We start from the raw sequence: 14,524 nt of genomic DNA, 5'->3' as shown, positions 1-14,524 counted from the left end.
AAGGTTCCAGAGGGCTAAAACATGATAGATTGACTACCGCTGTATGACAGTGGGACCAGGGCGTAAATGGGCAAAAGCAGGCCAGGAGGCAACTGGATTATGTTTACAGTAATGGGGATTATTAAAACTATGTAAAACAATTCACAATAGTAGGTGAAGTTGAAATCTGTTAGGATGGTGACCTGGCGGTGTAGTGGTGGTGGAACTGATGTATGTTATTGGATCAGGTGAGAAGGTGGGTTTGGGTGAATGGTCACCAGAGTGGGCCAGTTTGTACCAGAACAAAATTACAGCCGGTTTCCATGACAAGTAGGGTTCTTTGTCACTTCTACCAGGCATTGCAATGACCCCAGATGATCTCTCTGGGCAGGTATTCTTCATCATGAGCGTAAGGAGCTTGGATACTCACATTGTTCCTCTAGAAAATGTGGTGACGGTGGCGGTAAGCGATGATGATTATTTTCATGTTGACAATGTGTGCCAAAGTGAGGGAAACAACAATACTTCTGCAATCAGGTATTTTTCTATTGTTCGATCAAGCCTTACCTAACAAGTGAAGTCCACCTTTAGTTGTACTTTCTCCTCAATTTTCAAAACCAGCGCTTCCACTTTGGATTAGTGCTGCCTTACAGCCAGAAGATCCACACTTAAGGAGGAAGATCGGGAGTTGACGGGTTGAGGAGGCTTGGTGGAAAGTTCCCTGGAAAGGTCACGGTAAAAAAAATATTTTTTTAATTTGATTCCTGCCTCTGTGCTAATATAATGGGAAGGCCATATGCTGGGAGCCTATTTTTCTTTACAAGCACCTCAAAACGTTCTGCAGTTAATCGACAGACCTTCACAAATTTGCACAACTCCCCTTTTTGCCCCAAGTGCAAGCAGAAAATCATCTCATGTAACATTGTACTTAGACTGTGTGTCCTGGAGGTGCAGCATTTAATCTGTTTGCTGCAATTTCCTCCTCAGCATGAGAATCTTTGAAGCAGCTCTGCTGTTTGGCATAGAGTAATTATCAAAGCAAAACAACATAAGGGGACCCTGATATGATAGTAGAGAGAGATTCAGGGAACAAAACTACAAAAGACACCAAGTCAAGCTCTCCCCTCGTCCTAATGCAAATATACATGAATATTCCCAATGTGCTTTCAAGTCACAATAATTTATTAAACATATACAAAATTTAATATATGGCATAGCTTACGTAAACAATTTCCCAACAATAGCTACTTAGCATCACATACAACATATATATATATCATAACCATAATTACGGACGGACAACATACAAATACACAAATAATACTAATGAAGACAAACATATAACACAATCTCCAGTCCCCCCAAACTTTTTACTCCTCAGCACAATTAACACTTAAACCCAGACTCTAATAAAATAGTACAAAAATATTGTGCAATGTAATCAATTCCTTATATAATTAATTGTCCTTTCTGGGCTATGGCAATTCCAAATTAATTGCCAGCCAGACATGCAAGACTCTGTGTCTCAATACGTACACTTCTTGTTTTATCGTTTTTATTATTTTCTCATCTTCATTTTATGTTGTTATTGTAGCTCACAAGTATTCGCTCCCAACTTTCTGTGATATCTCTTGTGTGTGACGTAACAATGGTTAAATGCTCTCTCACCACATGTAGGTCCTTCTCTTCAAATTCACATACTTTTATTTTCTCTCATTCCGTTTATAGTGGTTTTGTGGCTGACAATATGGTATTTCCACACTTGTATAGTTTGTCTTAAACATGAAATAGTACTCTCTCGCCACACTCTTCGAGTACCAATTACAACCAACATAGATCTGAATGAAGGAATTACAAGGATATATTATTTGACTAGATATCTTATGTATCATGGGAAATCATTAGATCCTTTAGCCATAATATAAGTGGATGTGAATATTTTTAAATCATGCTCCATTAGTGAAACACACTCATGCATATCACCCAAATGCAAAGTGATATAATTACTTATACACAAAACCAAACCAAAAAAAAAACCCAAAAACGGTGAAAAAATTCTAAACCTTAATCAAAAAAATCACCCGTGTTCAAAAACGTTAACATTCAAAAACATCCAAATAAGGTTTATATTGAACAAAGTTTCTTTTTCTAAAAGAACCAAAGCATATACAACTAGATGACATACCTAGCAGGGCTAGTTCTTTCAATAGCTTTTTGGTAGTTCCTCATTGCAGCTTCAAAGAAAAGGTTTAAATACATTAGACTGTGTTTTGAAACAATAAATGTTTACTAACACATTAGGCTCTTATAGTCACTGCACGTAGAGTCCAGAATATACCTTAATGCATATCGCATCAGTGATGCTATGCTCATACTCTCAAAGCGCAAAAAGCCCCTCAAAGAGTAATTGTCAGACAGTCACTCAAGTAAGGCTCACTACTGGTAGTTTGTAGCCACAAGATCCCTTAGGTAAGATTAGCAACTACGACTTATTGCAAATTTGTTTTGGTGTTTATGCAGGCAGCAATACTCGACAGTATTACCTGAGTGGTCAGCCTCACGTCCCCCTCTCCCACCAGTGCACATGCAGTCCTCGGGTATAGCCCAATCATTTTATCTCAACTTGAAGCAGATCCTTTAAAGCATGCCAGGGGTATTAGTGAGCTAAAGCTTTTTGATAACCTTTAGCTCTGACCCCCTCCCAATAACTTTGCCTCCTCTTTGACTGACCTTCATGAAACTAAAGACTCCTGCACTGGGCTTAGTTTGCAAATTTTTCCTACCAAGTTTCATGTAGATTTTTTTAATCTCCCCCTTTAACTTTGCCCTCCTTAAGAGATCTGCATGAAACGTGTTGACCAACAGTACACCAAATATACCAAATATCTGCTAAATGGCTCCAGAGTTGTAGATAAATGAAAAATTACTTTTTTGACATCACAACTTAGCCACAACATAGGTATTAAAATGGTGAGACGAAATCAAAAATCCTCGGTCTGACTTTAGGAACTTAGCATAGCAAAATACATTCCATTCTCACACCAGAGTGCAATTTCCAACTCTCTCTGGACTGCCCCCTTTGCCTCTAACTCTAAAAATGTCAGTCATGTATTCCACACACATATACTTCCCACCAAGTCAAAAGTGAATGCACCCAAACAAGTGCATTTAGCATGGTGGGAAAAAATAAATGGAAAGCTTTATAACAAATCACATCCCTCAAAATATTCAAATATGATTAGCAGAACTGACAATTATGAAACTGTGAACTCAACTGAAAAGATATCTGTAAAACCCAGCCTTTGGAAGCTTGGCCAGCGTCTTTATCAATGTTGATATCTAAAATTTCTGCTCAATGGATTTGCATCAATCCAACACAACCATGTATTCTGAAGCCAGGATTAAAACTTCGGCCCATATTTATCAATATTTGACACAACACAGAAAGACAGCTTGCTGTGCTGCACTGTGTTAACTGGAGTGAACACCCACGTGCCACTCATGGAATGCCTTCTCATGCACAATAACACAAGGCAGCGACCTGTGCTGTCTTGTGTTACTCCAGATTTACTATGCCACACAGAGCCACGCAAGGTGCCTATACGTTGCATAGTAAGTCTAACTAAAGGGCTAGAATTGCTTTGTGCTACCTTACGTGACACAATGGCAACACAAGGGCTTTATAAATCTGGGCCCCAGTTCTCAGTTTCTTTTGGGAAGGAAAATTCTACTGCATGACTTGCATGCATACACATATTCCCTAAGTCAACCCTCGATAGGTCTCGGGTGTATTTGTGATTTGTTGAGGCCTGAGCCCACATGACAACCATGCATGTATGTAGAGGGCCCTTTTTTAGTTACTCACATTTGGAACCTAGAGTAGCGGTGGGTGAAATATTCCATTCCACCAGTCAAATTGGTGAGATTTTAGCGACTTCACATTACTTTTGTAATGAGGGGTTCCAGCAAAATTCTGCCAATTGCTGTGTGGCAGAATTTTTTCTTGTGCAGGCACCAAAATGCTAAGTTGGCAAACATGAGCAAGATTTGGCATCCCCTAGCATGATTTTCGGTCGTAGGAGGACATCCGGCAAGACTTTTCAAATGCGGATGTTCATGGGTAGTAGCAACCTTTTATGGTCCTGAGTGCTGTGGCTCCAGTAGAAAATATACTCAAGCTGCAGCTAACTCAGATTGAGTAGCTGCGTCATCTGGTGCACTTCGTGGTGTAGTTTGCAATGATTTTTCAATGCAGAATGCACTCCCAGCGCTAAATCACAATGCAAGCAGCTCAGCATGCCTATTTCCCCCTGTTAGTGCAAAAATAAACAGATGATGGACAGAATGCAGACAAATCAAGCATTTACCCTCAGTCACAGATATGGGTCTAATTCATCAGTTTTTTTGCTCGCCATGCCATTCCAGTATGGACCCAGCCATATGCAAATCAGTCTTGACTCTGCTTCCCATTGGAACAGTCCAGCCCGAACTGCCACGCTAGGTCCTATCTGGATCAGAAACAAGCATCCTGGGACCGGTTTCGGGGTATCACCCCTCATCAGCTAGGTTAACTTGATTCTGGTGGCTTAGCCAAGTACAGGACCCAAGTCTGGGCCGACCCTTCTCCCTTAGGGCAGTAAATGCAAAAAAGAACAAATGAACAGAATGTGAAACAAATCAACCATTCACCCCCAGTCACAGATCTGGGTTTAATCCATCCATTTTCTTTTGCTCGCCGTGCCATTTCCATTTGGACCCAATCATATGGAAATCAGTCTTGACCCTGCTCGCTATCGGAACAGTGCAGCCCGATCTGCCAGGCTGGGTCCAATCTGAGGTGGCTTGGTGAGCAGAAAAAGTGATGAATTAAACCCAGAAATGTGACTGGGGGTGAATGTTTGATTTGTTCCACATTCCTTCCATCATCTGTTCTTTTTGCTTATTTCCACCTGTTGATGAAACTCCTCAGAATCTGGCCTCTGTGGTCTGGAGGGGCACACCAAGCATGCCCTCTTTAGCTGAATGATTCGGGACTGGTAATATTGGCAAGGTGTATTTGATAGTAGTAAGATTGGTCTTTTTACATGTGCCTTCTGAGGGGTGAGAGGTCTACTGGCCTCACCACTGTTAAATTCTGACCAGCCACATGTAACCAGGTCCAAAGATACATTTAGGCGCATATATATCATGGTTTTTTGTCACCCCTGTGCCACCCATGGAGGCTCTAGGGCAACACAAAACCTTAAATGAAATTTACCAAACCATGCAAGGCCACCTTGCGTGGCCCTGTGTGGCTTGGTAACTGTGGAGTAACGCAAGTCTGCACAAGTTGCTGCCTTGCATTACGCAGCCCCAGGTAGGCGTTCAATGGGCACAGCGTGGATGTTCCCACGCACCCACCCATGATTTTTTGGCATATTCCCAGATTTACCATTAGTGGTAGATCCGGAAATGCATCAAAATGCTACAATATGTTAATTTCTCCTCGTTTTTTCATCATTCTAAATGTGCTGCAGAATGAAAGAAATGAAAGAGGAAAAAGGAAAAAAACTCAGAGGATTGTTTTTGTGCAGGAAGGGTTTCCTTCCTGCACAAAACAAAGCTGTCTACAATGCAGGCACCTTTGGACCATGGAGCAAGGGTGCCTGCTTTGGTGGCAGGCAGCGGTTTGTGTGCCAGCAGAGGCAGAGAGCAGGAATGTGCCGTGTAATGTTAAATACAGTGCATTCCTGCCCTCTCCCTTTCACACAATACAGTGCAGCAAGGTGGTTTGTCCCTTTGCATGAATATTTGATAAATGTGCCCCTTAGGATGTTTGTGGCGTTGGTGTTCAGTGCTGCCATATGGGAGTGTAAGCCAGAATTTGTGTGTGACAGTGAGCCCAGTAGAATCCATGTTGGAATGCCACTAAAGTTGTGCTGTACAAAATTGAAGGGGCGGTACCAGACAATCATAGTGCATTACTTGCTTGCCTGTAGCTTTTGTCCAGGAGAGATGGGATCAGTTGACTATTTCAAAATGCAGCAGTAGGCCAAGGCCATGCTCTGCCTTTTTCCATTCCTTAAAGACACCCCTAGTGGGTAAGATAAGTGTTTATGAGGAGCAAGAGACATAGGTATTTAAACATGGAAGGCTAGCCCTCTCTCAGGCCTTCCCCTTTTGGTGCCACTTAGATGTCCATTCCCAAACAGTTGGTAGGTGCAAGGTGCAAAGGCTGTCCGCTACTTTTCACCCTCTGGTTGGGTGTCTGGGAGTAGATTTCTCCCAGCACAACCCCTCTTGCCGGCCATGACAAAAAGACAAAAAATATGTATAGTTCGATCAAATGTGGATACATAAAGTGGAGGATTTGGCCTGATCCAGTTGCATAGTGCATATGAAGAAAATACAATCCCTGTCAGGGAAATGAGTATTAGAGAAGTAATGACACATGCAGTTAATGTTCCTGGACTACTTGTTAATCAGTGGAGGCAACACCCTGAAAAGTGGTGGAGAAATCTCTGAGGATGAGGGCTTGTGTCTCCGACAGCCAGGCCCGCGTTGTCGGGTATAGGAACATAACCTGAAAAGTCTGCAACTAGCTTCTGGAGAAACTCAGGTCCTTTGTTGGATGAAGAGTCTGTCTGTTGGAAGTGAGAGGGGCATCAGAGTTATCCCTGCATGGGTGTCTGCCAAGATGAGAACCTAGCTGTAGCCCTGCTGGAGGACCGCCGAAAAGACAGTGGAATGAAAAGTGTACCCTTGATGACTATGGGGTCTTGTGTAAATGAGTGGGTCTGCCATACCCCATGGTGAATCCTGCCTCCCTGTCAATCAGCATAAGAGTCAGGTAGATCGCACTGGGCCTTGAGGTGTTCATCAAACCCCCTCCCTGGCCTCGGAGTGATCGGCGGGTGGACCACAGGTTTCAACTATGAAGAGCCTGAAAAGTGCAAACAGCCCATCATCTGTTAAGAATTATTTCTGAGCCTTGAGGCCTGCAGCACCACAACAACTGTTATGAGGCACATGTGGGTGCTACCGTGACCACCGACCCTCACCATTGTTTGTGCACTGCGGATCCTAGTGCACAGACTTGCCCCTTGGGACCCCCAGTACCTGCTGCAGAGAACCTGTGGGTGACCCACGCTCTGTAAGGGCCTGCAAGGCTGAAACCTGAGGCTGCTCCCAGCCTGACTGTGACCCTCCGCGCTCACCCTAACGACCCCATGAGGATGCAAAGTTAAGCAGCAGGCCCAATAGTTCATCTGAGTGGTGACAGCTCGCAACTGAAGCTAGCAGACATGTTGAAAGCAACATGGCTCCCATGTAAGCAGGTCCCGAACACTGCTGAGACAGAGGAGCGACTGACGTGCAGGTCACTGAAAGACCGAAGAGCAGCCCACCTCTCACAAGTGTAGAATACCCCAAGAGTGTTGTCTCCGTAAAATTGAGTAGCTTTGTGGGGGTGTATATGGTGATTACGTTTGCATTCCACACTACCTATTTCTGTAGAATTAAGACGGAGAGTAATAAAATACTTTTTCTTTAAAAGTATTGACTAGACATCCCATTACTGAGCGTTATTGTGCATATTGTCTCAAACCCATGCCACCTTTCTGAGTGTCCTGGGCTGCTCGGCTCCTTTCCGATAGTCTAGTGATAAACGTGTGTACTTGGTGCTCAATTTTCAGGACACTGCTAGGTTAGCTCCAGGGTAGTTTCCATTCCCAATATTCCAAGCGCTGGGATTTAGGGCACTCGGAGAATAAGGTAGGCCTTGGAATGTGTGAAAGGTTTAAAAAAAACGCGCACTGTTATGGTTCTGGCGCGAACGGGCAGTGTAGGGGCGCTTTGTACTGTTCTGAAAATGGAGTCTGCGGAGCCAGTCCGTCTCGCGCACAGTGCTTTCTGTCCAGTCGAGAACTCTGGTTGTTAGGTGGGAGGAAACAAATTATACCTATTTTGCGAGCTTTGACGAATAGCTAGGACAAATTGCATGGAGAAATCATGTCACTTATCGGACCCTTTGGCACTTTTACTGCTAAGCGTTTGTGTTACTAAAGAACATGGCGCAGCCATAAATGACATACTTGGACGTGGTTTGCGCTGACATGTCCAAACAATACTTGCATTATAGGCTAACCAGTACGCAGCAGCATTCGAAAGGCCAGAATTTAAGAGACGTATTTACATATTCTGAAGCCTCAGGACACAAGCTACGCAGTGTAAAATAATATGCACGACTTATTAGATTCCTGTCAGGAGGGCCCGGCTTAGTCTGACAGTGACGAATAGCTGCTGAAAGTGCAAACAGGAGTCCGGTACCGTCATTCCTATGTTTTTGGAGCAGACCCAAGATCACATATTTTAAATATTAAAGCTCTTGAAAATGATTTTCTGGGTTGAGCCCACAAGTTGTGTCGACCCCTGTAATGTTGTGCTGGCGCCCGAGGACCACTACAGGGCTACGAGAGGAATTAAAAGCAGATTCTGTGAGAAACTATGATAACGGCCTTTACAGAGGCAATTCCCCGCTGAGCCCAGGGGTAGCGCTCCTGTCACACCTTGGTAGACACACTTGACAAAATCACTTGTGGGCCTCTCTGATCTCCACCAGATATGACACAGACAGCGTTTCGGATAGTGTCCGCACATGCACCATTGCGTTTACACTCACACTCTCTGAAACCAGGGGCCGAGCTTCCATTGGTGCAGTAGGTGCAGTGGCACCGGAGCCCAGAGGCCCGAGAAGGGCACTGAACCCTGATTATTGCTGTATTGTTTAATTCAAGGACCAGCCAAGGGGGCCATTCCCTTGCACTATGGCCCGCGATGCACTGGCTACACTACTGTCTGCACCACTTCAGAGATAGGCGCATCGATGTACGCAGCACTGTCTTTAAAGTGTGTCTTTGAACCTCACCACATCTCCCTCATAGGACACAGTGAATCCCACATTCTAAGAAACAGCACTTAGAAAGAGCGCCCAGGAAGCCAATGCATGTTAGAGCACTTCCCTGCCTTTTGGGAGAATAAAGTGCTAAACAAATGCTGAATTACAATAGAATGAGCAGCAACCAAGATAAATGTGTTATTTTTTGCCTTTATATTTATTGAGCTTTGAAAAACATGGCACTTTGACACGTGGCCTGTGATGTTCCACCTCATTAGGATCAAACATGCACAAGTGCACTGGACCATGTTGTAATCTCTCTGTGGGCTTCCTACCAAGCCCATGTCACGCCCGTCACTTTAATTAGTTTGTGGGCATGCCTTTAAAAACGGATTGATTCCATTTGTGAAAGGCATGCATACGTCATGGCTTTTCCAGTGTTTAGCCCTCCACGAGCGCATTGGTAAACTACTGAAAACATACGAGGGACTGTGTTTTCAGCTAGTTTCTGGACTACTTTATCTTTTCATTTCCTGCGCAGCGCGATCTCGCTGGGCAGACGTTGAGCTCTTTGCATGACATCGACCCTTGTTACATGGATAATTGCACTTTTGCCGATAACTGCGATAACTGCGAGCAAACTTCTATTTCCATTTCTGTGCCTCCTTCACTCTCATGGCGACCATCGGCTTTCATATGTGAAACGGTTTTACTTTTCATTATAAGTTTATGTGACAAGAAAACTCCGGTTAGGAGTTTACAATGCTAATAGCTCTAACGCGAGCAAACGCGAGACCCGTTGCTTTGCAAATGCTTGTTTTTTGAATATTGGTGGAGCCATTTCGCCTAAATCACTGGGGTAATGGAAGTGACTTTCTTGCCATTTGGCACTCTCAGCGATGAAATCACAGAAAAGTGTTTGCCACAACCTCTGAGCCAGATGAGAAGACATGGCTACTTCGTTTAGTTTTGGTTTAGGGTTAAAAGCTTGGATTGATATTACAAAAATGGGGGATTTTCAGATGCTGCAAAACGTGTACTTCTGTGTACTTTCATTATTGTGCCACAGTTCATAACTGTATGAAGTTTAGCCCACAAATCCAGGTTCATTCAAACCAATATTTTACCACATGGGCACAGGAGCTGTGCCGATTAGGGGTAGGCGTGACTCTCTCTATTTAATTACTGCAAAACTACTCATAATTATGCATAATTATGCGAATAGCATAATCCAGCATATAGAGCTATTTTCTTAGTACAAAATACATCCTCACACCCAAAGTGAGGCAGAGGATGCATTTTGCGCTAAGAAAAAAATATCACTAAATGGTACAGGACATGAGCAGAAGACCCCAGACAATTCAAAATTCAGCCGCGAAGCTCACCCTCGACCTCCCTTGCCTTTGTGATGTTTTTTCTGACTTTTTTCTTGATTTTTCTCCACTGAGTTCACTCATATCATTTTTTGTAGTCCTGGATTTTTCTTTTTGCTTTTTTAACACTGGATTCACACCTTTGCTATGCTTGCAGAGTTTTTCTAAACTTCGAATGCACCTCCATCGGGCGCTTATTTATATCCATTTTTGCCTCGTGAAAGCATAGTAGTATCTCTGGTCCATGAAAGTCTTTTTTTCTATGGCTATATTGGTCTAGTTCTGGATTTTTATATGATCTTTACTTTTTTTCATTCGTGATATAATTGAAGAGAACAATTTTTGCCTTTTAGGTTCTCTGTTCAATTTATTTTATAGAAACCATTTTGACTTTATTGTCTTAATGAGACGTGCACTCTTTCCAGCATTGCCGTCATCTATTTCTAGATGCCAGTGCGCGTGCGTTCAGAAGCAAATCTTTTGTGATTGCTTCAGCCACAGCTTTAAGTAAGTACAGCTCTGTAGCCACTTGTCAGCAGCATGCACTTGCATTTACCCTCATATTTAGAACTGATTTTGCCTACATTCGTGCCCCTTTAAGAATCAGTTGGTCCTGCATCACCGGTCTCTGCACGGTGTGGCTACCTAGGAGGGTGAGTTGGTTTTCTCTTATAGTCTTAATGACTATACTAGGGCGACCTCTCCTCTCTTGTTGCTCTTAATGACCAATCAGCGATTTCTCCCTCCTTTTTTGTGTGAATTGATTTCCATAATTTTACAAAGAAATTGGTGTTATCAGCCACTGTGATGTGCTGGTATGTCTTGCCACTTGTATATATTATTTCTCTTACAAGTACACCATACTTTATTAAAACATCTAATTCATTTGACATTAATTTGTTTTATTGTAGGTTGCTACCTTTTTGGTCCTGATGATGATCCTTTTAAAATCATGTGTGGGTCGAAACACTGGCTTTTTACTAGTGGACTCATGTTGCTGATATATATTCTCACACAAATAATTGATTTGGGGTCTTGTTGTTGAAATCATGTTCAGTATCAGCCCCCTTGATTGTTTATACTGTAAATAGGCACTTGTGCACTTTATTCACAAATGTCACTTTGCACGGAGCACCTACAATATGAACTTTCCATCAAGGCTTTGCTAAATTGATTAATGAGAGTATGGTCCACTCCATCAGGTGCCCAACCATGCCACTTCATGAGATAAGATACTTTAAGAAGATTGTTTACAAGCAAGGTTGTGGAAAGAGGTTATAGTTTTCATTAGAACCAAACCTGCATCCCACCCATTTCGTTAAATCTCCAGAAATCATTCTGTTTCATGCTTTTAATTGTATATCTTTGATGCAGCTAGAAACGCAGCTCAGCGACTTAAGAGCTCGCTGTGTAGTTCTGTGTGTAGTTACAGGTTAAAATGTTCGCATGGCTGTGTCAACCTTTCATCCCTCGAATGTTGATAAAATCGCTACCACTTAATTTGGGTAAGTGCAACTCTTGTTATTTACAGTGATGGCAGACCTTTTGTTGCTGGCTCCATACGAAACACGTTATTATTAGCATAACGTTACAAGACCTGCATTACCAGAGCCAAATGTCTTCCTGACGGGTGATTAAAACGGGGCGCAATGTTTTCTCCTCACCAGATGGGAAAGCACCCCATGGACAGCTTGTTCCTCTTCCTGCGGTGGTGGCATTCAGAGTCGAACTATTTCCTGTGTGGAGGAAGATCTCCAAGGGCAGGCCAGCTCAGTGGAAGAGTGGAAGTGCATGTACACACCGAAGATGCCCATCGTGCAGCCATGCAATATCTTTGACTGCCCCAAGTGGCTGGCACAGGAATGGTCTCCAGTGAGTAATATTTTGCTATGGTATCTTAGGAGCTGTCTCTAAAAGGCAGTGTCCTTTTGCTGGGATGTCATGCTGGGTGGTGGATGTCTGCCTCAGTATTCTTATCTCACTGTCCTACAGTCTGTGTCCCCATGTCTGGGAGTCTGTGTCCCTGCCTTCCTGTCCCAGAGTGGAAGTACATGACAGCCTCTCCCTTTCCCAGGAATCTTGTCCATGTCTTCATATCCCATTATCCTTGAGTCTCTATTGTATTGACAGGCAGTGCTAAAGGATGTGTTTAGCTCAATTTGCTTGGGCGTTTGTTTGTTCAGAATTTGTTGGGATGTTGATAAAAATAAGACAAAAACGAGACATTGCAAACATTACAGTGGACTGTAATTAAGTAAAAACAAATACAGCATTTAAGGTACTTAGAAACATTGCAGGATCATAACAGATTCAGGGAAATGCCGAAAAATAGGAAGATACAGGAAATCCAATGAGGTGTTTTTGTCCAAAAGTTTTCTTTAGTTTTCGAAAAATAGAAACATATGACCAATAATGGTTATGTCAAGTACAGATGCTTGAGTAAAGTTAGTAAACATGAAGTAGAACAAGTACTGCCATCATATTAATGAAGTATATCAATTTGAAAAGTTAAACCGTAGTGGAGATGTAAGAGTCAAAAAATAACATCAATTGCATTTGATAATTGCATAGAAAAGATGTAAAGCGGAGGGAATCATCTATATATTGAAACATTCATTAAGAATATGTATCATCAGCCAGCATCTTTATTAGAGAAAACATTTGCAAAACTAAATAGGAGAGGGGGGGGAGAAAAATAGGGGGAAAAAAGGGATGAGGGTCAGGAAAGTCATGTGGTCTGTAATGGGGATAACCCCTTATTAGCTTAACAATTTAAGGGGGTGATAGAGGAACAAGATCTGTGACCAGATCACAATAAAATTGCAAGCGTTTTCCAGTTTTTTTTAGGCTTTGGGAATTCACTGGGATAGGTCTTTGTGGGAACTTCGAAGGGAAGTCACCCATGCCCATCAAGGAGTCCTAGGTCTATATCAAGAGATCTGATGGAGAATGGGAAACATAACAGCACCATAGAGACACAATATTATGTGATGTTATTGTTGAAAATTATATTGAGTTGGTTAGTTACTTTCTCTCAGTAGGGGATCAGCCATTTATATTGGAAGAACATATGCTCCAGATCTCTGCTGGACACTTTGCAGGACCAGCATTTATCAGAGTCAACTAGTCTTAGTTTATACAATTTCATTGGGGTCCAATATAAAAAGTGCGCTGCCAAATTTTTGTTTGAGATAGTGATGGAATACGTTTGTTTTATAGCAATTTGAAGCAGATTTTGGGCCACGTCTCTTCTGAAGACGGGATAGTTCTAATTTTGAAAATATCTAGATCACGCTTTCTGTATAGGGGTAATGGAGTTGCTTTTTTTGAGAAAAGTAAGAAGAATTGTCTTCTAACAAGAGCCTAACTTGGGCATTTTCAATTTAATTCTCAGGAAGTCATAGAAGTCTAGATTGGGGAGGTAAGTGTTTCATTTGCAGAGAGGCAAAAGATAGAGGTTCGGAGTCTGAGAATAGATTTGAGATCAGACAAATACCCTTACAGCCCAGACTGGACCAATAGAGGCAGAGTTCCTTGTTCCTGTCTCCTCATTGTCCCATAAGGAACGAGCAGAACATATACTGATGTTGGAGGAAAGGTTCTTATCAATTAGTAGCAAGGGTCAGATTGTGTCAGAAATAACGTCTTTTGACTGAACAAAAGTGTGTCAATACATTGTTAATGTTGCTTTTAAGGAGACGGGACAGCAGGTATAATGTTTCATAAGTATTCATGGGAGACTTACCTCAGAGATCTCATTGGACTAACATGAGCTGCTAAAAATGTGGGTTGATAGTCCAACCAATTAGGAATATTGCACCTTCTCTTCTCATAAGGTAATCAAAGTTTTTAAGAGCAATGCTGGATCTTTTTTTTCCACCAGAGGAGCTCGGAAGCAGCCTTATCAAAAGCATAAGAACACATCTGGGAGAGATATACAGGTAGCTTACAAGAGAGAACATTTACAAGAGGAGTCACCATCATTTTCAGGGGTTCTAATGTGCCCCACCATGAATTGTGTTTAAGAGACCAAACTGAGAGTAGACCTTTAATCTTTTGGGGCATTGTTGTTCGCTATATGTAATCGACTCAGATAAATCACCTTATGCCTGAATACATGTTCATTTGATAATGCAGGTGAAGGCTTGAGTTGCCAGTGCATGAGGGATGACAATGACTATTCAGTGGCAATACTTCAGTATATTCCTTACTCAGGGAATATTCTGAACAGCATGGAAAAAGAACGCACAATCTCTATGATAGCATGTATGACTGAGTCAGGATCTTCCAAAAATAT

At 42.4% G+C, this 14,524-nt stretch overlaps 1 protein-coding gene across 1 annotated transcript in view; it reads left to right on the top strand.

The window, feature by feature from the left end:
- The window catches only part of ADAMTSL1 (ADAMTS like 1), a 731,427-nt gene that overhangs the window by 404,398 nt on the left and 312,505 nt on the right, over positions 1-14,524 (top strand). The window contains exon 11 of the mRNA XM_069239462.1: positions 11,895-12,099. Within this exon, the coding sequence (XP_069095563.1) occupies positions 11,895-12,099 (205 nt within the window). The remainder of the gene's footprint in view (positions 1-11,894; positions 12,100-14,524) is intronic.

The sequence above is a fragment of the Pleurodeles waltl genome, chromosome 1_2 (assembly GCF_031143425.1).
Source record: "Pleurodeles waltl isolate 20211129_DDA chromosome 1_2, aPleWal1.hap1.20221129, whole genome shotgun sequence".
Classification (NCBI taxonomy): Eukaryota; Metazoa; Chordata; class Amphibia; order Caudata; family Salamandridae; genus Pleurodeles; species Pleurodeles waltl.
Note: the sequence above shows the minus strand (reverse complement) of the source record. Positions and strands in the feature narration are given on the sequence as shown.